This window comes from Fringilla coelebs (genome assembly GCF_963513975.1).
Source record: "Fringilla coelebs genome assembly, chromosome: 3".
NCBI lineage: Eukaryota > Metazoa > Chordata > Aves > Passeriformes > Fringillidae > Fringilla > Fringilla coelebs.
Window position 1 is genome coordinate 72,837,212 of NC_140030.1, and position 25,587 is coordinate 72,862,798.

The 25,587-nt window shown below is 40.6% G+C and overlaps 2 protein-coding genes across 4 annotated transcripts in view; one reads left to right on the forward strand and one right to left on the reverse strand.

Moving 5' to 3' along the window:
* Positions 1–16,049, forward strand: part of COG2 (component of oligomeric golgi complex 2) — a 29,332-nt gene extending 13,283 nt beyond the window's left edge. Inside the window, exons 11-19 of one of the 3 annotated variants that reach the window (XM_084202837.1) lie at positions 1,159–1,220; positions 2,456–2,607; positions 3,869–4,069; positions 4,850–4,922; positions 5,999–6,141; positions 6,666–6,805; positions 9,922–10,102; positions 11,723–11,836; positions 15,957–16,049. In XM_084202837.1, the coding sequence (XP_084058963.1) occupies positions 1,159–1,220; positions 2,456–2,607; positions 3,869–4,069; positions 4,850–4,922; positions 5,999–6,141; positions 6,666–6,805; positions 9,922–10,102; positions 11,723–11,824 (1,054 nt within the window). In that variant the 3' untranslated portion in view covers positions 11,825–11,836; positions 15,957–16,049. Of the gene's footprint in view, positions 1–1,158; positions 1,221–2,455; positions 2,608–3,868; positions 4,070–4,849; positions 4,923–5,998; positions 6,142–6,665; positions 6,806–9,921; positions 10,103–11,722; positions 12,143–15,956 lie in introns of those variants that run through there. The other 2 variants (XM_084202836.1, XR_014616042.1) reach the window with 2 other exon arrangements.
* Positions 16,050–19,516: 3,467 nt separating this feature from the next.
* Positions 19,517–24,082, reverse strand: AGT (angiotensinogen). The gene is made up of 4 exons (XM_084202596.1): positions 23,275–24,082; positions 20,716–20,980; positions 20,164–20,308; positions 19,517–19,709 (listed from the first exon to the last, which is right to left on the reverse strand). Exons 1-4 carry the CDS (start codon positions 24,059–24,061, stop codon positions 19,518–19,520), a joined length of 1,389 nt encoding a protein of 462 aa, XP_084058722.1. The 5' UTR covers positions 24,062–24,082; the 3' UTR covers position 19,517.
* Positions 24,083–25,587: the final 1,505 nt, after the last annotated feature.

Below are 25,587 nucleotides of genomic sequence, written 5' to 3' on the forward strand. Positions count from 1 at the left end.
TTCAAGCATTCTTCTGTAGCAGTGCAGGCAAAACAGCACCAGTAACTCTTTCCTTTCCCACGTTTCATTCTTTCGGTTAAGTCAATATGGCTGATTGTGGAGCTGTAGTGAACCCCACACTGGGGAAATGATTTCCCATGTAAGATATACTCAGCAAAAATTACATTGTCGTTAAAAACCTTATTCTGTTCTCTAATCCTTTTCACCAAAAGACTTAAAAGGCACGGCTCTGCAGGGCATAGGCAGAACTGAGGTTTTGAAGCCATTTTACAAACGTGTTTGGTTGCTAAAAATCCATCCTAGTCCATTAGGAGTTTGAGCAAAAAAACTAGGTGGGCTCCTGTCCTGATCTGGAAATGATAGTTAAGAGACTTTAAGAGAAACCTTACAGGTTTGTAATTACTAAGTTTGATAGAAAGACTTACAGAGTTACTATGATGCACATAAAAGCAAAAAAGAGGGAACCAGTGACAACTGAACTTTCTACAGGGAAGCTTAAAATGATGGAAGTATGGAAAAATACCAGAGGTTTTAATAACTTTTGCTGTTACACCTAAAAAATTTTGGAGATGTCAATTTGGTTTGGGGTTTTTTTTTTTTGCTTCGAATTGTGATTTTTTTTTAAAAAGGGTATTTCAAAAGGGGAATTAAACCAAAAAAAAAACCAAAACAGGTGTCCTTGAGGAACTATTGATTTTTATTAGGCACAGAATTGTTTGCAGAACCTTATGCTACTGCTCATTGACAAATATGTAGAAATCTGGAGCTCCAGTATCATGTGACATATCTGAAGGTTAAAGAAAGTTTGTGTCAGTTTGATTGCTTATGGTGTAAAAACAGTAACAAAACAAAAAACTTCCCTGCTTGAAAAGCTGAGGACTTGTCACTCTGTGAGCTATCATTTTGATGATGTTTGCAACCACAACTTTAATAATATCCCAAAGTATAAGCTTTGTATGTGGCTGTAAAATGTCAAAAGTTCTCTTTCAAGTGTTTGAATGCTAGTGTTAAGTTGGGCAAAAATAACCCCAGGTTTAAAATCTGTGTATGTCCATTGATAGCACATAGAAATAATACTAAAGGAAACATTGAAAAATGTTTAGGCGTCAATTTAAGCAGCTGTTGAATTGTGATATTCAAAATTTTTCTTTCTCACAGATTCAGAGAAATAGCAGGGGCCTTAGAAGAAGCACTTTCAGATACACTAGAGGAAGCACCAGGTAAACTTTTTTTGCAAAAAATGTTTATTGTAAAGGAATCAATTGTATAAATAGCAGCGATCACTGTGTCTCTTGAGTGTTCAGTAATATGCATCCTGTGGTTCACATGAGCTTCCTTATTTCTGATTAACTGTTCAAACAGTATAAAACATTGTTCCAGAGATGGCACTGTGAGAATTCTGGTCAGTGATCACTTTGCTTACTAAAAACTCCCTCTTTAGCAGCTGTCACTGACATACTTATGGAACCACCCCCCACCCTGGTGCAAGAAGGAGTTGTTGGCATTTGACATCTTCTAAGTGACAACCAAAAGGCTACACTGTGTTATTGGGGCATATTTTTCTTAATGTTGTAGCACTGTGTAGAGGTGAAAATGGCTGTTTGTTGGCAGCATTTAGGCTCGTTGTCATTCATATTGTTGGTGTCTGCTTCAGAAATATACATTGATTTATGAGGAGATGAGGAGGTACGCACGGGAAGAATAACCTGATACATGCATTAGAAGCATATTGTAATCAGAAAAAGTAATTTCAGCTAACAGAGTGAATACTTATGAAGAAGGTATCTATGGGCCCCCTAAATGTCTGTATGTGTGTATCCGCACATGCCCTCTGAAGCAAACCAGGTGGAAAAAATCCTAATGGAGACAAAATATATGAATCTTACCACCTCAGTGTGGTGGTAAGAGGCCTGGAACTTGCAGACACATTCCTGATCTTTCTAAATGTATTCTCTAAAATGCTAAAACTGTGTAAACTGCTTTAAAAGTATTTTGTTTAAATATGGATATTCGTAGAGTATTTTAAATAAATATTTATAGCAAATACCTCATATAACTGGGAGAGGAGCAATAGTTTAGTGGTAAGGGAGTATTATGTTATGGCTGGCAGGAACATCTAATGTAACTTCTTCAAAAGACTGCCAGAAATTATTTTGGAAATGTTATTTCCTGAAGTGGATTATTTGGCCAAGCTGTTTCTGCCTTTATTGCAGGCAAAGTCTCATTTCTTGCTTTTGCACAGCTACAGCAAGACTTTGGTAGAATTTGAAATCTAAAGCATTGAGGAGATCGTATTTTAAGAGTTTATTTCAGGCAATACTTAATACATTTCTACCTGATGATTGTATCTTTTAGGAAAACTCTTGGGTAAATCTTGGGTAATGCAATCACACTGATGTTGCATCTTTTAAAAACATGCTTAGGAGCTTGACCTTTGTTGCCTGATCGTTTGTAGCTGGGAGCTCCTTCTGTCTCTTGGCCACCCACATGGTGTGGACGAGTCTTGTGAAGTGCTGGTCAGATCAGATGTTTGTGCCACTGTTAGCGCACCGCCTGTGGAAACTCAGCCTGCAGATCTTGGCACGCTACTCCGTGTTCATCAGCGAGGTGAGAGAGCAGCCTGCTTTAAGGGGTTAGTCATGGGGTATGTCCATCAAAAGGAGACTCTTTGAAGCAAAATATGTGACCTCTTTTTAAGAGTTCTTTTGTGAAGTTAATGGTTTTTAACCTTCAAGCAGTTAATGGGTTTGGCTTATAAAAAGTATCACTGCAAAATACGTGATTAGTCGCAAGTATCAGTATAATTGCAGTGCTGCTGTCTGGTGGTTGCCAAAGCTGTACTTCATGCTGCTTAATTCTGCCTCTGCCACTGAAACAAGAAGCCAAAATCTTAGTTTTCTTCTATTTGTGTGTTGTTGATTGAATGAATGAAGTTGTGAAACACCCAGGAAAAAAATAACCCTGGAAATAAGAAGGAGTGATATAATCTGGATCAGTTGTTTAGTATTGAGAATGCAAAACCAAAGTTTCCTGGGCAGCTGACTCAGCATCAATGATCACTGCTTTTGAGCAGAGAAAATGTGCTTTGCTGTTGTACTGCCTGCTCCCAGCCATACAAGTGAGCCCCTGTTTCTCGTGCCATAGAGAGACAGTACAATAGAATAATTGGGATTTGAAGAGATTTCTGAAAGTCATTTGGTCCTGATTCCTACTCAAAATAGGACCAGCTTATATGAGGTTGTGCAGAGCTTCTTAAGTTGAATTTTGAGTATATCCAAAGAGGGTGATTGCACTCTTTCCTGGGAACCCTGGTCCAATGATTGATTGCTTTTTCCTCCTATGTGATCAGAATTTCTCTTACTACAGTACATATCCATTGCCTATTACTCTCTTACTGTACCTCATGGAAAAATCAGATTCTGTCTTCTCTGTACATGCCCCTTCAGTAGTTGAAGACAGCAGTAAGATCTCCATTTATAATTTCTTTTATGACTCAGTGACTTAGTTCTCTCAGCTAAATCAGCTCATGCAAAGTACTGATAAGTCTCAGAGTGGTCAGGGGAAGCACTTGCCTGACAGCAGAGAGCTTGAAGAGGAGGGAGAAAGGAGTTGTTTGACAGCAGGACTGGACTGCCCTCTCTTAATCTTAGTTAGACAAATTTGTCCTAAATCGTCCAACTTTGTACTGCGCTCAAATTTTTTTAACATCTACTTTTTGCATATTTTAGTAATGGTATTTGGTAATATCCCTTGAAAGTGTGGCGTTCTAATGCTGAAGTCTTACAAGTCCTTTATATACTGTTTCAGTTTGTCCAGCTTTAACTGCCTTCACTACTGCTAGGGTTCACACTTCATTTTGGTGTTTCAGGTTTCTGTAAGGCCCATTTCCAGTGAAAATACAAAGGAAAGCAAAAAACCTGTGCCAGTTGGTAGAAAGGAATCTTCTTTAAGCCTCAACCCCAGTGAGGACCAAGGAAATGGATCTTCTCCAGAAAGTCTGCCGTTGTCTTCTATATCTAGTACTCAGCTGATATATGTTGCTGCAGATCTGGACAAACTGCAGGATCGGGTTTGTGCTTTTGACTTTACTTAGAAAGAATCTTCATTGATGTTTTTGGCATCATTTAAGGGTATTAAATTGTTTAAAATAATGTGCCGTAATTTTTTTTTAATCTTAAATGCCAAAACTTGGGGTGTCTGATACCTCAAATACATGGCCTGTGCTTATTTGGAATGGCAGATTATGGGCAAACCATTTCAGGTATTTAAATTCTTTTTATCAGTAGCTGCTGGACTTAATTCCTAAAATAATATCTTTCTGAAGTTTTTTGGTGTAAAGCGTCACTCTGCTAATCATACCTTTTCAAGTGAAGTCTCTGTTGCAGCTTGGAGTGTGGTGCAACATTCAGCTTAAATGTGTTTTAACTGTCTGCTGGTTTTAGTCATTGAGGTTGAAAAAGGTTTTATCATCATGATTATACTTGATTAATGATCCAGAATCTTGAGGAGAGATGTATGTTGTTAATTGTCTCCCAGTAGGGATGATTCCTATGTATTTATTTCCAGTAAGGCTGAATTTTCTGTAATTTGTGAAGTTGTAAATTGCAGGAGGTTTTGTTAATTCTATATTATTTCCTCTGAGTACAATAATAAGGTAGAGGATTTAGAGTGTGAGACTGAATTCCTGTGCATATTGTAAACTTATGGTATTGATTGCGCAGAGATGCAGAAAAACCATAGAAATTGAGGGTGTTTTGTGATGCACTTCAAACTTACATGATGTAGGAAAAATAATTAAAATTTTTATAACATGACTATATCTCTCTCTGTTTTGGGTTGTTTTTTTCAGATTCCTGACATCTTAGACATGATTAAACCAAAGCTTGAAATGATTGGCTTCAAGAATATATCTTGCATTGCAGGTAAAGCTGAAAGGCTCCTTCCCCTTTCTCCCAAATCCCCTCTGCCAAAAAAATGAAATTAATTTTTACAGTTTCATTATTTAGGATACTTCATGAAATTTGCCTTCTGTTTGAATTGTTAAATAGAAACAATCTTAAACAGATCTGTTGAGTCTAGAAAATGCAAGTGCTTTTAGGATTTTAAGTGAGGACTTAATCCTAGAAGATTCATATCATTAAACTTTTGAAATAATTGGGGAAGAACACATAAGGAGAGGCTTTCCATTATCCAGTGCGAACTAAAATGTTTTTCTAAAATGACTGTTCTCTCTCAGGCCTGATGAGTCATTTGAGGGAGAGGGTTATCAAAGTATTATAGTTAAATACCTTAACTCCAGAGGGTAGAAGCTATTCAGTATTTTAGCCTCGTTTTCTCTTTCTGGGTTTTTTGGTTTGGTTTGGTTTTTGGGTTTGTCTCTTTGGTTCGTTTGTTTGGTTTTTTTTTTTTCTGATCATTCTTTATGTGAAATACGGAGTTTGATTTTAATTTAATAATTAAAGCTAGGCATGCATGAGAGAACTAGTCCCTGTCTGCATGCATAGCCAGGAGTTCTGCATCATGAATTCCACTGAAATCTCTAAACCAGAACTACTGGTTGATGTCCAAGTCTATTAGAGATGTAGGAGCTTGTGCACATCCCCTGCACAGTAGATGGTCTGTTACCAAACACGGCTTTGAGTTGAACATATTCCAGTAATTCCATAGGGAATTTAGAGAGAATTTCACACAGTTTCTTTGGAAGGTCAGAGCCTTTTGATTCAAGCTCTTGCCTTATTTGTAATACTGGAAAAGCTTTGAACCTGAAGAATGTTACTTTACTCCACTTGTCTTTCTTTGCCTCTGTGTTTCTGGCTGAGGAATGGTTGGTATTACTGGCAGTGTTTTATAAGTGGCTAGTGTGTATTTATTTGGTAAGCATATCCTGTACTTGACACCAGATAGTGAGTGGGATTAGGAAGCTGAGGGGATTCATGTAACTTGTGTTGTGTTTGGGCAAGGTAGCTCAGTTTAAACTTCAGCATTTTTACTTTAATAGGAGCCTTGGAAGATTCAAAGTCTTCTCTATCAGCCTGTGTGCCTACCTTGAATAACAGGATCATCCAGGATCTCAGTGAGTCCTCCTTTGCATACCTGAAGAGTGCACTAGAAGTTCCAAGATTATATAGGAGAACCAACAAGGTCAGTGCTGCTTGCAAATGAAAAAAGAAATCTCAGAAGGGCCTGTGCTGAGATTATTGTGAGTTCTTTGAGCCTGTCCATATCAACTCAACAGAGCCCATGACAATGTCTTCAACCTAGTGAAGTATAGTACAAAGCTGTAGGTATTTTAACAGAGGTGTAATAGTCTGTTTTGGGTGCTGAGTCACTCAGCTTTGTCAGGAATCAGCATGAGCAGAAGGAGCATTCAGGATCATACCCTGGGAGTAGGAATGGCTGGCACATGCATCTCTGAAAAAGCATTGGGGATTTTGAGCCTTGTTCTGTATTATATTGCGCTGTATAATGCTGCTGAATAATTTTGTGGTGGTGTCTTTCCTGTGGATAAGGATCTCTTCATTGACTTGTCCTGAATGGTTTATGTATCTCTTTGCTTTAGGTGCAGGATTAGCATTTTGTACATGTGCTAGAATTGGGTGTTGATACTTTGAGAAAGTAAATGACTGGTTCCTTCTTCCCCAACTTGTTTCCCTGTCATCTGCCAGGAGGTGCCAACTAAAGCTTCACCTTATGTTGACAGTGCTCTTAAGCCCTTCTACCGACTGCAGAATGACTACAGAGATACCTTGAAGCAGCCCATGATTCATCAGTGGTTGGAAGGTGCTCTCTCTGAAAGCACACAGAAGTAAGAAAACCATACAGAACATTATTTGTCTTAGTTAAAAACTCCAATGTCTTTTGAACAGGCACAGGAAAAAACAAAATGCTATGAATTAACACAACTGTAAAGAAAATCAAAATACAGCACTGTTTGGGTGGGATGTATTTCCTTTGATTTCCTCTCATATTGCATGTTCAGCAGATGAAAAGCTGGGCAGGGAATCCAAAAAACCTGGTTCCTGCTCAGATCTGTGCAAACCATGACAAGGTGGATAGGACATTTGAAAATTTGGTTAGTTCTGGGAATGCAGAGTGAACTGAAGATGTGCAGAATTGATGTAAGAATTGATGTAAGACCTTAAACTCATTACTTTCAATGAAAGTTACTAACCTTGTTACTTTCAATGAACAGTAGTTGAATTTACAAGAACTTGAGTTCTACTGTCCTTTGTCTTCTTTAATGTATGCAATTATTTTCCAACTTTTTAGTGGTTTAAAAAAAAACCTTTGGGCTTTTCAAACTGCTGAAGAGCTAATTGTTTACAGTTTTAATAAGGCAGTCATAAAGTAATACTTTCTTTAGCAGATCTTCTGTTTCCTAGTTAGCGTCTGGAGGGCTTTTGAACATGAGTAGTCATATGCATTCGCTTCCTTAATGGATTTTTTTCCCATCAGTCTGGCTGTATTTTAAATTCCTATTGCTGCATTTTAAATTCTTACTAAGCAGGGATTTTGCATTTTGTGAGTTCTGCCAGTTAAAGCATGTAACGTGAGACAGCAATACTTGTTTTTGTTTGAAAGTTCTGCCAGCAAATTTCAGAGGATACCTCCTACTTTTTGTGTTGTGGACAAATTACTCTTTGTGTTAGCTATATTTTTTTATCTCTAACCTTGCCTAAAACTAAAGAGTCACCTTAGCCTATTTGGATGGCTGGGTTTTTTTCCTTTTCCCATCTTTATAGTTTTGCTTTGTTGGTTTTCTTTGACCTTTCTGACCATAGATGATAACATCAGAAGAATCCATGCAGGTTAAAGTATAATGTGTGCTTTCTGTCTGTCCTTACATGTTTTTTCCCATTAATTCTTTGCATATTATTGTCTGTTGACTGCTGCTGAGCATAGGTTGATACTTTATTTCTGAGATTTAACCACATGGTAATACTGTGATTTTAAGCCATAGTCAGAACACAAGTTTTTTCTTGTCCTTATGCTTCCTTATGCCTCCCTACTCCTCCTCTTCTGGTACCTTTTAGAATAGACATAAAATTGTAAGACAATTTTACACTTTCACCAACCGTCCTTAAAATTTTTCTTAAGCATTTTGGAGAGGGCTAAGCTTAGGTTGGGTTGACTGCGCTAGCCATTTTCATTTTGCACAAAACCTCTTTTTTCAAGCTTGGTGTCTCTTTACCAGTTTTTAATGCATGGAAAAAAGCTTATTGTTATTTGTTAAGTAACACTGCTGGAGAACTGCAAGGATTCCTAGAATCTATCCCCTCAAGGTCATTGAGCTAAAATATCTTGGGATGAATTCTTGTCTGTCTCTCTACATCTGTGCGCCTGGTTTGTCTTGCTTTTAAAGCTTATGTAAATCTGGTGACACCATGCAGAGTAGCTGTTATACGGTTCCTTGTACCCAACCAGAGCTTTTTTGCCCCCCAAAAAGCAGTTCTTCACTGTCCAAAACTTAGGTTAAACATGGTGGCAGTGGTTAAACACCAGTAAGACTGGCAGGTTAATTTCTTAATTCCTTAGAATTTTATGTCAAATTCTACTTTCATGGTTTGTTGATACTATTTTCATCATTTGGTTTTAAAATATCCTCACTGACAAGTGACAAGTCAAAGAAACTGAATTTCTTACACGGAGGGGTATTGTAGTTTATTTATTAAGAATACAAATGAAAATAATTAATTTCTTACTGTGATAATACATTCTTATGTATACACATCGAAATGAAAAAAACAGAAAAGAGCATAAACTAGTTAAAAATCACTGGAGGCTAAATTTGCTTAAATGGCAAAGGATTTAGGAGTACAACAGAAGTAGGAATTAATCACAAGTGAGTGGGACTAGGAAATACCAGGATATGAAAAGAGGGCACAACTGACTTTTACTGAAATACTTTTGCTTTTCTTAGAATGCTGTCGTGAAACAAGTTTCCATGGCACTGGCGAGCACTTTTTCTTTAGCCATCCCTATCTAATTACTCTTCTAAAAACCTTTTCTGCTTTTTGTTTCCTCCTTGTTTAAAATCATCAGGAAGATTGTTTCAACTCTTCATTCTTACAGTAATATTTTTCATAGAGAGGGTCTTTGAAAGTTAATTATTTTAGCAAATTACAGAACATAGCTCAATCTGGTCATTTCTCTCATGAATCTTTAATTTCCCATTGTTGCTCTGTTTTCTTTTCTTATTGTTAACTCACTGTCCTGGGAATCTGTTAATTTGTATGATATTCTCTTCCCACTTAGGCATGGGGTTTCAAGTCTTATGGACTTCTTGAACTTTTGTTGAGTAGTTAATGTTTGATTTTATGCTTTCTTTAATATGGATTCTTTCTCCATGGGCAATGGTGTTTTATTTTATCTCTACCATTTCCAATTTAGGGTTAGGGTTCTTCTGACTTTTCCTGCCAGCTTCCTGAAACTCCTGTTTAAATCAGTTTCTTCATTTTAGAAATAGGCATTTCTGACTGGTGTACCTATGTGTGCTCTCATATACACTTTTATAACTTGCCTAAAAATATGTGGGTTTTGGTCTGTCAGGCTGATATTCCTGTCCTGTTTATAAAATTGAGTATTACTCAGCAGTCTATTACTCAGCAGTAAAGAGGGGCTGATTTTGACTGTTTAAACTTGAGCAGTTGCATTCCTTGGTCACTGTTGAGTACAAACATTTTGAACAAGTCAAAAATGTGTGATGAGGAATCTTCAAGACTGAATAGTAATCTTCAGATTAACCTCTGGAACGAATAATGGAAATAGTGGTTAATTGATAATGCTAGTAAGTAGCTTCTTTGCAAGGGAAGCCATTCCTTCTGGCGTTGTTCAGCAGGGCCAGTGATGTACTTCTGTGTATGAAGTAGGCTCTTCTGTAAAGTGGAATTTTTTCTTTCTCATTAACCTTCCTTATTTCAGGTATTACGAAACTGTATCTGATGTGCTCAGTTCTGTTAAGAAAATGGAAGAGAGTCTAAAAAGGTTGAAGCAAGCAAGAAGAACTGCAACTTCAAACCCTGTTGGTACAAATGGGGGCATGAGTGATGATAACAAAATCCGACTCCAGCTGGCCTTAGACATTGAGTATTTTGGAGAACAAGTAAGTTGCGACAGACAAGTTTATATTATTATTAATAGTTTTGGAAGGGAGATGAAAAGGAAAGGGAACCTTGACTCTAGTTTTGGTCTTGAAACCTTTGCTGGTGTGGGTTTGGGTTTTTGTTTTGTGTTTTCACATATGTATAAAGGATATGATTTCACATCTTGGTGGTTATAGATACTACTTCGACAATGCATACTTTCCTATCCTTTCTTGTACAAATGCAAAGCTTATATTTCTTGCTACTTAAAGTTCACGTATTGCTCATTGCTTGGAAGCATTAAGAAGAAACACTGTCCTTACAGATGAGAGGGCAGGGACCTGACTTAGGTCTGACAGGAGCTTCTTTATGGCCCTTCTTTTGTTTGTCTTCTGTGGGGGTGTTTCCAGCCTTGACTTTCTGCATGGTCAGGGTCTATTCCCAAGAGCTGTGAGGATGTCAGCCTGATTCGTTGTGCTGCATAACTGTAAGGGCTTTTCAGTGCCAAATATGAAATTTTAAATAGCAAAACATAGAAGAAACTATTCCAAGAAATGTATGCAGTAGCTACATTAGAATGTATAAACATACTGTTTCGTACTCCTTTATTTCTAAAAATCATGTCTATTCCCACTGAGAGTCAAATCATATCTATTCCAACTATGATATTCTATCATAGCTATTCCAACTAAGAGTGTTTATCATTATGCCAAGGAATTGTCTGATCTTATTTATGAGCATTTATGATGCATTCTAACAGATAGATTAAGTCTGCTTGTGTATGAGCAGCTGCTTTTCTCAGATATGAGACTAATCACAACTGGGTGGAGCTGTGGAGATCTTACTAACAAAAACTAGTATTTGTCAGCTTTTGCCTGGGGTTGAGTGTTTATTCTTCTTTTCCATCACTGCAGTGTGAATTTAAGCTGAACTGGGATAGATTATTCATAATCATTTGGGAGATATTTTGGTACATGTGACTATTACAAAGAGGTCTAGCAGCAAACACCTTTTCAGAATCACTTCATTATGGTTTTAGTTAGATCCAGATTTTTCTGCTTCACTGCACTCTTAGTTTTTTCCCGGCCATATTTTTCTTATTGTCAGAACAAGAGATTTCCTGGCTAAGAAATTACTTGCATCAACCTCTGTAATTGTAGAGTTGTTTTTGTCTCCCAGGAAGTGCAAGGCTAGAACCATAGGCTTTTGCAGCCTATTGGAATGCTTTCACCGTCGTGCTGTTGGCTCTTCTTGGATCTATTCATGTTGGTCTTTAAAGTATTGCCCAGAAACTTCATTTGGAGTTGGATAAAAAAGGATCAGTTGAAACCAATGCATTAAAACCAACTGCAGCCAAGTTTCTCTTTCTGATTGCTTCACTGGGAAACTTCCAGCTGGCTTTAGTTACAAGTTGCCTAGAAGATGGTGAAATATTTCCCTGCAAGACACTTCTGTAACCAGAGAGACTTAACTGATCAAAGTTGGATGCGAATATTTATAGTTTGCAATATATGCAGTCGTGGTTTTTGCCACATGTCAGTACATGACAAAACATAGGCTTCACTAAGTATTTTAAGTAGAATAATTATTGGGTTTTCAATGTTTTAAAGAAGATTAATGGGTTTTCTGTATCTTTTTAGATGCGAAATATGGGACTGGAAACAAGCACCATAAAGGGCTTTTCAGCCCTTGCAGAGCTGGTTCTAACTGCCAAGGATCAGGCTACAATGGAACCATCCTAGATATTTTTGAAAGTATGTGATTGAAGACAAACAATGTCCCTAAAAGAAAGACAGAGAACTCTGCTTTGTTTTACCAAATAAATAGCAATTAAGTGCTTCCTAAAGTATCTCAAGCAGCAAATCAGTGTATCTTCTGCCTTGATGAACTTCTCCCAAAGACTGAGACTTTATCAGTTATCCATTATATGGAAAGCAATCAAAGTTCTAAACTTTCTACTATAGATTAAAAGTAGAAGAAAATGTTTTTCCTATTTTTGTTGTACAACTTGAAATGTACAAGAACAAAGTTCTATGTTGAAAATAATATGTAATAAATTGTCTTCCTAACGTTTGATGTTCCATATGTTTTTGAATCAAATGTATTGATTGATGGCTGTTTTACAACCCGCTTCAGAGGCAAAGTAACAGGTTCTTGTTAACCAAACCCTTGATTAGAGTGAAAGGACACTGAGTGATCAGAGTTTATGTATCTATATGTGTGTGTGTGTATGTATATATATATATAGCTATATCTATCTATCTGGCTTATTTTAGAGCAGTTTGATTGCAATGGAAGAAAGGTATGTTGCTGTTTTGGTTATTGTCTATAGAAATAGAACAATATGAAAGTATAAAGATAGCATTTAAGAAAATACATAAGGAAAAGAAAGAGAAAATAAATGAGCACATGGTAGAGATGAAAGACATCACCATCTATGGATCCAACAACAAGACTTGATGGTTGCCATTTTAGATGTTTGTTGGTCAAAGTGATGGTCACAATCATGATCCATTGGGGTGGGGAAGTCCATGAAACAAAGAGGGTTCATACATGGGTTCAATGGGTTCATATGTGTTTTGATTCAGGGGGAGTGCCCTGAGGGTACCTCCCCTGAGGGGACTCCTACGCTGTCTGATGTTAACACTGTGAATCATGTGCAGTCCTCTGGTGGGAAGCCCCAGAAATGAGTCTGGGGGCACATCAGGGTTGTTGGTGGTCACAGATTCCATCTGTCCCATAACTTAGGGTGATTTTGAGCAGTGATATGAGTATGAGCACTTGCTTTCTCTCCCACAGTTTGCCAGAGAATTTTTGTCTGATGCATTAACCACGATGTGCTAACCAGATCTCACCACTGACAGGTCTGGAATCAGGACCTTCCTGTGACAAATTCCTCCATTCTGTGCTTATCTCCAGTTCCTGCTGTGGTGGCTTATCTTATGGCAAGTTCTGTCTGTAGCCTTGACAGTGCCTGAGACAGGCAGATGTGTGCTTTAACTCTTTACAGGGTGTCAAAAACTTCCAAGTATTATTCCAGCTCTCCTGGGAGAGCAGCCTTGGTCTAAGGCTGGTTCAAAGGAGGAAGCTGTGGAGGCAGCCATGTTTTGGCAGTTCTGTGTTCCCCTTGGCATGCCTTTTGCAGCTGCAGTGTGCTTGGAACTCTGGGCTTTGTGGTTTTCAGAACCCTAACCCTAGGTGTCTCTCATATCTTCCTGTCAATGTTCTGTCTTCCTCCTAGTTTTTTCCCCTGCTTTTGCAGCATCTGTGAGGTTAGTTTTGGCATGTTTTGGTCCTTTGCTCTTCACCTCATGTAATCCTGGTCCATTTTCTTGTAGTCACTAAATTTCCCAATTTTCATATATTTCGAGTTTTTCCCTCAATTGCAGTTCCTTTGATCATATCATCATTCCAGAGTGTTTGTAAGTCCTTGGTTTCTGTTTCCAAGATTTCAGTGGGGAGCAATTTTTCCAAGCTGTGGTCCATGTCCCTGTGCTTGGTGGTGTCCCATGCCTTTTGATAGTTTTCACTTTGGCAACGATTTTTTTTTTCCAGCCTCCATGCCATGTCACTTATCTCTTCCCCTCAATGGTCTGTTCTTCCTCCTTGATTTTTTACTTTTGCATCTTCTGTGAGGTTAGTTTTGACATGTTTTGGTCCGTTCCTTGGGAACAAACATCACCCAAGACAGCTTTTAAAGCTCTGCCTAGGGTCAGGGGTCTGAAAACCACAAATCCCAGAGCTCCAAGCAGCTGCAAAAGTCTTGCCAAGGGGAACACAGAACTGCCTAAACATGGCTCCCTCCCCACCTTTCTGCGTCCCACATAAAATTTCCTTTCAGGAAAGGAAACGAAATCTTCTGATTTCAATGGGAATCAATTGGGCAAGCTTTGGTCCATGTCCCTCCACTTCATGGCATCCCATGCCTTTTGATGGCTTTCTGTCTGGTGAGGATTTTTTTTTTCCCCAGTATCCCTGCCATGTCTCTCATCTCTTCCCCTCAGTGTTCTGTTTTCCTCCTAGACATTTTACCCTGTTTTTGCAGCAGCTGTGAGGTTAGTTTTGGCATGTTTTGGTCTTTTGCACTGCACCTCATGTGATCTTGGTCCATTTTCTTGTAGTCACTAAATTTTTCAAGTTTCTTCTTATTTTTTTCTCAATTGCATTTCCTTTGATCATATCTTCTTTCCAGAGTGTTTCTAAGTCCTTCCTTTCTGTTTCCAGAATTTCAATGGGGATTAGTTTTGGCAAACTTTCATCCATGTCCCTGCACTTCATGGCATCCCATTGCTCTAGGCTTTGTGGATTTTGAAACCCTAACCCTAGGTAGAAGCCTAACCCTAGGTGAGGGAGTAGAAGGTGCATGGGGGTCAGGCTGGTGTCAAGCAGAAAGGTGAGGAGGAAGCCATATTTTGGCAGTTCTGTGTTCCTCTTGGCGTGACTTTTGTAGCTGCAGTGTGCTTGGAGCTCTGGGCTTTGTGGTTTTGGAGCCCAAACCCTAGGGGTAACCCTAACCCTAGGCAGAGCAGTAAAAGCAGCCTTGGGCTGAGACTGGTTCAAAGGAGAAACCTGTGGAAGAACCATGTTGTGGCAGCTCTGTGTCCCCCTTGGCATGCCTTTTGTAGCTGCAGAGTGCCTGGAGCTCTGGGCTTTGTGGTTTTCAGAACCCTAACCCTTGGTGTAACTCTAACCCTAAGCAGAGCTGGATAAAGTACTCTCAGGAACAGTATTCTGCTATTTCTCTTTGCTGCTTTGCTCCTTCATCATGGGATATGGTTAGCTCTTGTTTGGTTTTGAATGTTTTCGTTTACCTGATGGGGTTTTTTTCACAGCCCATGTTGGTGTGAAAGGCTGCGTAACAAAAACTCATAAAGTAATTTAAATTTTTAAAATCATTTTTACTACAAGTATCTTACTTAAATGTTATTACATTCAGACTACCTGTTTTCCTTCAAATTAAAACTGAGTTCACTAAGCTAGAATTTATTCAAGTCTGGCATATTTCTTATTTATATTTTATTCTCTATTATAACTCACCTTCCTACATATAGAATTTTTGTAACATCAAACCTAGCTACAGCAGGTCAAGGTGCATCTTTATTTAGCAGGAAATTTGAAAGTGTTACTAGGGTTTAAAATGATAGAAGGATTAACAAAGAGCTTTCTTGAACCTGGAGAGATTTGCCTATTGATGCTTCTCATTCACAAGTGAAGGACAGACAACATAGTCTGTGCACAGTAGGAGTTGAATTTAGGGCTTTAAAGTCAAAAAATGCCCTGGTTTTATTTGTGGGGTTTTATTTCTGATTTTTTTAACCTTTTTTTTTTTTAACCTTGTGAAAATTTAACAGTGGAATTCTAGTTCCAGATTATTAATTAAAAACACCTCTTTCTTCCTAAGGTATTTAGAGCGTTGGGGCTTAATGCCCAAATTTTGCAAATTTGCCAAGTACTTAGAGATAGGAGGTGTATAGCACATGGCTGTTTGGTGAAGTGAAACTGTAGTGAACAAACCTTTCACAGCTTGAGGGCTTTCATTCCTCACTGTTGGAAACTGATCACATTTTAGTTGAGAAGGCACAACCATGTGATCATGGTGCTTTTGAAGCAATTAGGGAAGGTGACTGTTACGACTTTTCTAGAACTAATTTTTTGAAGGGAGGCAGTGAGGAAAGCCCTGCTGCTTAAAATTACGTGGTGGTGCTTGCATTCAGTCTTGAATAATGGAGAGCAGGATTTGGCTTTTCTAATTTGCTTAGCTTCTCTCTGTTCATGGCACATACACAATCAAGGGAGCATCCAAGTTTATTGCTAAAAAAAGAAAAAGCAAAGTGAACCAACTTGTCAGATGACAGATCTGTTTGTCTCTTTCAGGCATGTGGAAATCCTCAGCCCTAGGCACACACTACTGAGTGGATGTAACTCTTACTGCTTATGAACAAGAAGTTTGTGTACGTATTATATTTTTCCAGACTTCTAATAGATGAACACAGAAAGCATGTTCTCCCCACACCTCATAATTTTCTTAAGAGTCAGGAGTAGAAACATCTTCCTAGTTCTAGCTACTGCTGTTTTCAGCAATGTTTTCTTATTACAAAATGGATGTGTAAGTTGTAGCCTGAGACTGAGATTGTAGGATTGTAAATGCACTGTGCAACTGCTCGCTTCAGCAGGTCTGCATCTCTATACAATTAAATTTCTACAACAGCTGTCACCAAAGCAGCAGATTCTGAGACCTGTACAGACTAGTGATTGGAAATAGTTTTGTTTGTATCCTCCAAAGCTGGGGAAAAGTATGTAGTCTGTGTACCAAACCAAAAAGGCAGTTTACTCCAGAGAGTTTACTTACACTTGAGTTGCAAGTGATTTTCCACATCTTCCTGCAATAACAATGCTTCCTACTTTTCTTTATCAACTTTCTGAGGATTTAGGCTGAATTATGTTCTTTTCCATTGAAGATCAGCTTTAATTTCAGGGCAGGAAATAACACTGAGTAGCAAATCAAAATTGCTAAATGGTCCTATGATTGCTTTAAATGTCTGTATCACTGGTTCTGTGTCAGTTCCCCATCTTTTATTTTTGTTCACGTAAATAGGATGGAATTTTCTTTCAGTTAAGAATTAGTGTGATACACCCATTGAAAGAAAGGTGTGAATTAACTTTGTCTTTGGTAAACCGAATTTTAGCATTTTCAAACACTGTGGATCATTGAGGAGATGATCTACCATGTAAGTGTTCCAATGGAGATGTCTCTGCCACTAATCCTATTTCTTCTATTCCTTAAGTAATTTTTGAAGTGCACTTCATGACATTAATGCAGTTTTGATTTTGTGCCTTTTTTTTCTTCCATTCTAGAACCTTTAGAAAACTTGCTATGCCTTTCTAATCTTGGAAGGAATTTAGCTGGAAGAGGTTTTGTACAATATTGAGGAGAGAAAGCAGTGGTATGGCTTCCTCTAAAATGGTGACTGGGTTCTCAGCTTGGTAGGTTATACCAGAAGTGGACCAGACTGTTCTAACCTCATTGTCTAAAGATAACTAGCACTATGTGTATTTGGCTGCGCCACTTGAGGAATATTTATTCTCTTTTTCCCATCAACCATTGTATTTGCAAGGTCAAACTGGAGGGATGAGGAAGCAAAGTGCATAGATTTCTTAAAAGTTGTTGAGTTTTTTTAAGCTGTCTGTAAATTTTCTGCTATGCTCAGGGATAAACTGTGCTGTCTGATGAAACCTAAAGAGCTCATCCTTGCCTTTGTTCTCTTTCTCCAAATCTCCCACCTTTTAGAGCCCGAGTTTAGGTGCTTCCTTCATTAGATTATTAGGCTGTAGATTTTATTTGGGATCTCAGTATGTGAGTGGTGTCTAGGATGCTTGGAATGTGCATCATGGTGTGCCTGACAGAGGAATTTGGTAAAATAAATGCCATGAAATTTTACATGTAAAATTGGTGTCAGAAAGAAGTCTCAGGAGAGTATACATTGTTGAGGAAGCAGAAACTTAGTTGGGAATTGGGCGTGGGTGGGTTTTTTCTGTTAGTTGGTTCTTTTTTACCATTTGAATATGTAGGAGAATGGGTACCTGTACAGATAACTTATCTTGTTAGTATTGTGGCATTTGCTCCAGCACTTCTCTCTTTGCAGTCCTTATTCTGGTCAGTTTACTTTTAGTTCCTTGTCTCTGCCCTTTTCTTCTTCCTTTTTGTCTCCAGGGTGTCAGTGAAGAGGTGCTCCTCCACCACAAAATTTCTTTTCTGAAAAGTGTGTTTGATGGGTTTGTTTCGTTTTGCTGCCTGTAACCACTGAAGAGGGATATGGAGTTCCAGAGCATGTGAATAAAGGCATTTTTCCCTTAACTTTGTCAGTGTACCCAGAACTTATTTATGGACAAAATAAGCCAGAACTCATTTCCAGAAAAAAGCCCAACTGAACTGTGGCAAAGAAACTTGGAAGTGAGTTTATTTGCATCTTTCTACCTCTGCATGTTCATACTTAATTACTTCTGTATATAATACAAGTACAGTATTTAGATGTTAGAGCATCTGGAGTCCATACAGTATAAATGGATGAATACATGGACGCTGTATCCTGGCCTTCTTGGGAGTTATTTTATTTATGATGTTACAGCATTTTCCATGAAGCTACAGGGATGTGTCACATATCCACACGACTGACACCAAGCTGCTGGCATTAGTGCATTTAGATTAGATACACATTTGGGCCCCTGTGGATGGTAATGAGCTGCTGTGCACTAGAGGTTACGTCTCGCATGATCTGCCAAAGAGGTTTGCAGTTACTTTTAAGTGCCATCAGTGCTAACAATAAATCTGGAGATGAGAAGTGGAAATCCTTGTTCCAGGCTTTCCTTAGTACCAAGGTTTGTCTCCCAATTCCTCACTTCAAAGAGTCATCTAAAAATCTGTTGTTCCACTTTAATGTTTCAAATTTTTATGACTCTGTTAAGAGTTGGACTGGACTGCTGTAATAATTTTATTCACAAGTAGCAGCACCACATCCACTATTTATACTAATATATATTATTGCCATTAATGCTATTTTTAAAGAACAGATGGTTTGGATATGTTACAGTTTACAGAATTGGACTCTAACCAGTAATGTCCTTCTTTGCTACAAGGCTGTAAGAAATGCCTCACAGGTTATAAAGTAATCCAATAAATGGAGTTGCGTTGCAAAAGTAGACCTTGTGGGATCTTTTCCCTAAAAAAATCAGAGATAATTCTGTCAGGCTCTGAGAATTTATCCATCACAGTTCATTAATACTACCAAACCCTATTTTTAGCGTTTCCACAGAGTTAAGAAGTGAACATATCCATCTGGGCTACAGAAAGAAGAAACTTCCTCTAAGCAAGTTTTTGCTTCCAAAGCAGAAAAATCTTGTCTCAGTGGGACAAGTGGAGCCTGCCTGTGCTGTTGGCAGCATTTTAGAGGGAAATGTTGCTGATGAAGCTAGAAATCCCTGTGGATAATTGTAAAATCTTCAGTGTAATGTAAAAGGGAGTCTCCCTTGCAAAACTGACTATACAATTAAAAAAGCTTTTTAAAGAATGAAGAGGTCCTTTTCTACAGGAAATAAAAATACTATAGTAAAAGCTGCTTATCTGTTTCTTCAAGTTGATGCTTTGCATCGAAACACTGCCCTGCCCCACTGCATCCAAAAAGGGAACTAGGAGCAAAGGAGACACAAAGAATAAAATGGAAGCTGGAGGAAGGGTGTGAGTCGCCTCACATGAAATAGATGAATGAGGATGAAATGTTGCAAGGTGTTAGCTTTCAAAAACTGTATTTTGAACACTGACTGCTTCATCTCAAAGCTAAGTAGAGCACTCAACAACATCACAAAAATATCTGATGAATAAGAAAAAGGTGATGGGAAATGTGCATCATTCCACTCTTTTCTTATCCTCTGTGTTTGCATTTAATCCTCATGCAGAGGGTTTACTACTCTGCCAAGAAAAAGCATTGCCCTTGACTGCTTTTCAAAAACAGCAAAAAGGAATGGCTTATTCAGTGTTACATCCAGGTACACCCCATCTTCCTTCTGTGCTGCAGAGTCTTCTGGCTGATCCGTTCCATCACTGGCCAGTTTGAAAAAGGCCTTATTTATTACCTGTAAGGAAAAACAAATGAGTAACTCTGGAGTCATCCGAGCACAATCATGATGGGACAAATGAGAGTCTGAGTAAATTATGAAGCACATTGTACTCCATAGATGTTTAAAAAAGATGTTGGGGTGCTTGTCCATAACGTGCAAAAGCTGTATAACTGCTTTTGCACTGGGCTGGTCTGTAATGCTGTTACCCTTGTGCCATGGTTTAACCCCAGCCAGCAGCTGAGCTGCTCACTCATTCCTCCCACAACTTGCCAACAGCTAAAACTCTTGTGTTATCAGCATTATTCTCCCATTAATCAAAAACATAGCACTGTATGTGATACTCAGTCCCCTACTAAGCATGTCCCCTACATGGCTCTGACTGCTTAGTGCTAGTTAAATTTTTTCAGTTTAGGAGGCTGAAACTGTGCAGGAAACTTTTTTTTTTTTAATGCCAGTGTATGTACTGTACCTTTCCAACTGTTAGACTGGTATTGCTAATCTTACTGAAGTCTGCCCCCTTCCCCAGCAGTGCAGGCAGTTCCATATCTGCAAGAAGCTCCTGTAGATCAGAGCTGTCTTCTAGTGTTAATGCTGGCAGCTTTAATTTAATTTCTCTGCGGAGAGAGGGAGAGAGAGAGGCAAGTGAGTGCTTGTTCACGGTGAGAGCGTCGTGGTTGGGCAGTCCTGGGGAATGGGCATGTGAAAACAACTGCAACAAGTCCTGGTGTGTGGTGGTGCCTGTTGCTGTTTCCAGACTTCACCCAGGCTCTGCTGCTAAACCCCAGATCATCCCACTTCGTGGGTGGGATGCTCATTTCCTTGAAATACCCCCAGATAAAGAGCTGGTCCCACCGAAGTGGAGCTCCTTTGAAGTGAGCCTCCTGGCTGTGCAGGGGTTTCTCTCTGTGCGCAGCAGTAAAGCCTCCCTGGCAGGACCTGACCGCAGGTGAGGGGCAGGCCCGTGTGGCTCGCCCCATGCCCTCCATCCCTTCCATGGGTGGGTGCACAGCCCCTTCCCTACCTTGGGGACAGGCGCTGGAGCCAGGCTGAGGACTGCCAGGTCAGCTGGGACTCCACGCGCTCCAGGTCGCTGCCATTGCTGGGCTGCAGCAGCACCAGCAGCGCCGTCCGGCTGATGGGAACTTCCACCACGGAAAAAGTGCCACTGGCATCGCTTTTGTACTTGAATGTCCCCGTGATGGACAACATAGGGACCAAAACCTTTGTGCTTGAATCCACCCAGAACTCCTGAGGCTCTTTGAGTGGGAAGGCTTGCTTAACATTCACTGAAAAACAGATCAAGAAAGAAAAATTGGTTCTTCGCTTCCTTCCTTCCTTCCTTCCTTCCTTCCTCCCCTCTGCCCCTCAGCTGGTCTTTTTGAGAACACACTGTGCCTTAGAGAAGGACTGCATGTATAAAATCACATTTAGCTACTGTATTCATATGTCTCCCCCTATTAATCTGCCTTCTGGTGGCATCAAGCTCAGAGCACAGGGACCATGACCATCAGGACTGTGACTAAAGCTGCTGTATTTCTGTTGGCTTTGTGGCCTTTCCTGGGGACAGGAAAATGTCTCTGCTTGCTTGGTTGCCTGCTTCCTCCCAGGCTGCCACGTGGTACCCAGGAGCTCACAGGCCTGTGCAGAAGGTCAGCTTGCTTTCCTCTCCATCCCTCGAGTGCAGTGATGGCATGTTTGGAAGCATATCCATCAGGGTTAGCCCTTGCTGCAGGAGCACTCTCAGGCAGCCAGGTGGGCTCAGGAGAGGGAAGGCAGCACAGGCTCTCCCTGAGGTCTCACCCTTTACCATCTTACAAACCAAAACGATGGGGAAGGTTGTGAGCACAGCACTGAAGTGTTGGTTGAGCCAAGGAGGTTTAAAAGGACATACTCGAACACTTACTAGACCTTAAAATAAATTTCTTTCCCAGTTCACAACTATGAGAGGCCTTGCTCTCACCTTGCACTACTTCTGTGCAGCTTTGCATTTCACCATGCTATCTCCTCACTGCCAGAGATCAGTGCTGTGCCCAGCTGGGCAGATAGTTCTGTTCAGCACTAAAGAAATTACTGCCCTCAGTGAAACTTGCACCTGATGTTCTGCATTGAATTCTAAATGGCAGGCCCTGCTTGGCAGCATGTCCACAAATGTGAAGAAAACTGTGTGCAAGTGAACAGTACTTGAGACCACTGGAACATTTAGCTGTTGTTTTGTATGTATTTCTGTCACTTTATCAGTGCTATAGCTGTTAATAACATCTCAGAGCTTTTGTAATGTGTTTCAGAGGAAAACAAGGTACTTTTTCCTTTCTGCAGCTATAGGGACAGACATCGAGCATGACAGCATCAGCTATCATGGGTCCCCCTTCACAACCAAATGGCAAACCAAATGCTAAAGTCATCTTCTGTGTTTATTAGAAGGCATTTGCTTGTGTAATTCATTTGTTCTTGAGCCAGTTTTGTCCATCCCATGTGTGGGCACTGTAACATTTAAAATGCACCTTCTGAGAGAGAAGGTAGTAGAGCTGACCCAGCGAGGCAATCCCTTGAACACATGTTTCTAAGCTTATACAAATGACAAGTTTCCAATATAGAAGAGGAAAAAATGGTTCTACTAAAGGAAACCCACTTTTGTCACCATGCCCAAATGTGTAACACAATTACTTCTGTAGTATCATACCTATGCTAGATCTTACAATGAAGAGAAAGCTGATTCCCACAGCTCACTGAGAGAATGACAGCACCCATGAAAGGCAAAGAAAACCTGACATCCAGTTTTGAGGTGGGAAGATGGAGGCACAAAAAAGGTTTCCTGGGCACCACAACTCCACCTTTAGCAGTAGAGGCCAACTCAGGAACTTGGGGCTCTCTGCAAGTGTTCTGAAATACATTCCCAAGTAGACAAACTGTCTGAAGTGTGCAGTCTTTGATACTGCATTCAGTCACAAGGATCTAGGAAAGCAGCTACCCTCAGAAGGGAAGCTCAGTTGTAGTGCAGGGGGATTTCTGGAACAGCAGCACAGAATGACCGAAGGCAGTGAAGGGATTGCCGTATTCTAGGTTTGTGTGAGTGCCCTGCTTCCATAACTGATGATGTTCAGTTGCTTCCTGAGCCAGATATAGCCTCCAGACTTCAGTGTTTAATAGCCACTAGAGGAGTCATGTCCATTGTATTTTTTTGCCTTTTTTGTGTCTGTACCTCTGCCCTGCACCCCCCAGCTCCTTTGGTTTTCTTTAAAGCTACACCCTGATAAATCTTGCTGGAGGCCCCTCATGACTTTCAGCCCCTTTGCAGCAAGAAATGCTGTGCAATGCATTCTTTCTTATGCACCTTTCCACACCTTTCCTGGACAAGGAAAATTTCTTGGAGGCCATCTGCCTCCTCCTCACTCCCCGTTGCCCTTGCTGGCTCATGGCAGAGCGCAGGCACAGTGGTGGGGAGCAGAGATCCGGCCTTTCACCTGAGCCCTTCCCTTTCCCCGCTGGCCAGGAATGACCTTGCTTCCTTCCCAGGAGCAGGCTTGCTGCCCTGCTGTCCTTCCCCAAGCCTGTTTCCAGGAGGAGCAGCGCCGCCTCATACCTGCCAAGCGCACGTCCACGGCAAACAGCAGCTCGGCGGACGGGTCGACGGCTGCCAGCAGCGCCTTGCTCCGGCCCTCGCTCTTGGCCTCCACAAAGGCATTGATTTGTTTTGCTGCCTCGCCTGGGTTGGCAAAGTCAACAGCTCGGGCGTAGAATGCGTCAGCGCTGGGGAGCAAGTGCTCCATGAACAGCTGGAAGAGGGCTATGCCAGGGGCAGAGAACAAGCTCAGCGTCTTGGAAAAGAGCAGCTCCTCGTCCCCGCTCTTCACAAGCCTTTCGATGGTCCTCAGGCTGGAAAGGAAATTGCTTCCGACCGCCGCGGAAGTGCAGTCGGGGTTTCCAGAGGGGGGAACAAATCCCAGCAAACCCTGCAAATCAAGTGCTGTCTGGTTGGAGGCCCCCAGGTAGAATGACACCAAGGAGCTGTAGAGGCTGGTTGGGGACAGGAGCACGTTTTGGCCCCTCCGTGCTTTCTGCAGCGCGCTGTAAAACCGCATGCCCAGGACATACACCAGGTCGCTCAGGTAGCTCCGTTCCTTCTCCCCCCAGGTGCTGAGGCTTGGGGCTTCCAACTTGTTGTCATTCATGCCACCTTCATATTCGGGTGCGGTTTGGGACTCAATGGAGACGGGGACAATAGTCTTTCCCTCCTGGACCAATTTTTCCAGCTTGTCACAGTCACTCTCATTGAAAGAAAACAAATTGAAAGGGTGGACGTAGACCCGGTCACAAGTCACCACAGTAAGGCAAGCCAACAAGCAGAGAAGATCTGCTACCAGATTCATGTTGGAAAATTGCCTCCACCGTGTCTGCTGGAAGAAAAAATTAGGAGGAAAGGAGACTGGTCAGTCTGTTTCAAGTACAGTTTCTCTTAATCACAGCGTGAGGTGCTAGTACTGTGCTGGAGTTACCAAGGTGGGGATTTTAGTATTCAGTGGTGTTTGGTCTGACTCTGCCCCCAAAAAGCCCCGGATGAGACAGACACCAGTTTCAATGGCAGCAGGTGGGAAATGGTAAGCATAGATGTGACTCCATTACCCACTGCAGTGCCCTAAGGATTTATCATGGGAATGGTAGTGCATGCTGGTTATGCCTGCAAACTAGAGCATGCTATTTCTGCAAAACCTTGTCTTGCAACAAATGCAACGACATTTGTTCCTGGGACCTGGTCAGAGCCATCTCTGCAAACTGCTGCACTGAGCCTTGCTGACACACAGACAGGCTAAGCAATGTGCCTGCTGTTACGCAGGGAGTAGGTTTGGAAACCAGTTCTCTTAAGGTCCAAACACAGAACATATGTCTAGCCAGCAATGGATGTCTAGTCAGCAAAATACTTGGCACTAGCTGAGCACGTTATGTTTTCATAGCCCAGTGCAAACATTCATTCTAGGTTCTAGGCAAACACACTCCAGGCTCCCTTATACAAATGTGCTCACACTGAACATTTTTCATTGCACCTTCTTTTTCTGAATACAGTGTTAGAAGGGGTAGGCTGAGTTTTACTCAGCTGTGCAGGCAGTCTTCTCCTGAGGCAAAAGACCACTTGCTGCTCTTGTTTTTCCTGACAAGAAGCAGAGAATTTTACTGTATGTGGATGTCACTGGTGCTTTAGCACAAAGAATGTAATGCATATTGGGAATGAGAATGTCATCATGGACACACACAGAGACAATTTTTATGTTTTTAGGATTCTCTCTTTTCTTATATCAAACTTTTTTGATAACTAATTTCTCTGTTGTACCTTTCTTGGATTACTAATATATGACTGTTTATCTATGTATTTGAAATCCAGATTGAAATGTGTTGAAAATTATGCATCTGTAACACATATCATCAGCCAAAATGCTGTTATTCAGAGCTGTATTTTTATTCTAGTAGTAATTCCTTGTTTATTGTATCTTTGTTCACCCTCTTTCACCCATTTCAAGTTCTGCAGAGCTCATTGGATGGGCAAAATGCTATCAACCTTGCCAGTACCCAAGCCCTACTCTCTGCCTTCTTCCTCCAAGGCTTTTTGAGTCACAGCAGTCTGTCAGGTATTGTAATTCTGGTAGCCTGAGCCTTTTGAGAGGACACAGAGCCATGTCTGTCTCACCAACACTTTACAGAGGGTGGAAGTGCTTGCCTTAAAATCCAGCTATTCAAGACTGGCCCCTTCCCAGCCTAATTCATGAAGTATTACCATATTCTTTCCCCTGAGGAGTCCTCACGTATTTCATGCCTAATGATATCCCAGTCTGCAGTACCACCACTCCATTGCACATACAAAAACTGAGATGTGCAGATGCTTGGTAACTAGACATACCTTGCC

What these genes read in the sequence shown, in the direction of transcription:
- AGT (XM_084202596.1), bottom strand. Translation starts at nt 24,061, where the DNA reads ATGAATCTGGTAGCAGATCTTCTCTGCTTGTTGGCTTGCCTTACTGTG. An exon ending in CGTGGACGTGCGCTTGGCAG is followed by an intron (nt 20,981 to 23,274) that starts GTATGAGGCGGC and finishes TCTGTTTTTCAG; the next exon opens with TGAATGTTAAGCAAGCCTTC. An exon ending in CCAGTCTAACAGTTGGAAAG is followed by an intron (nt 19,710 to 20,163) that starts GTACAGTACATA and finishes TTTTCCTTACAG; the next exon opens with GTAATAAATAAGGCCTTTTT.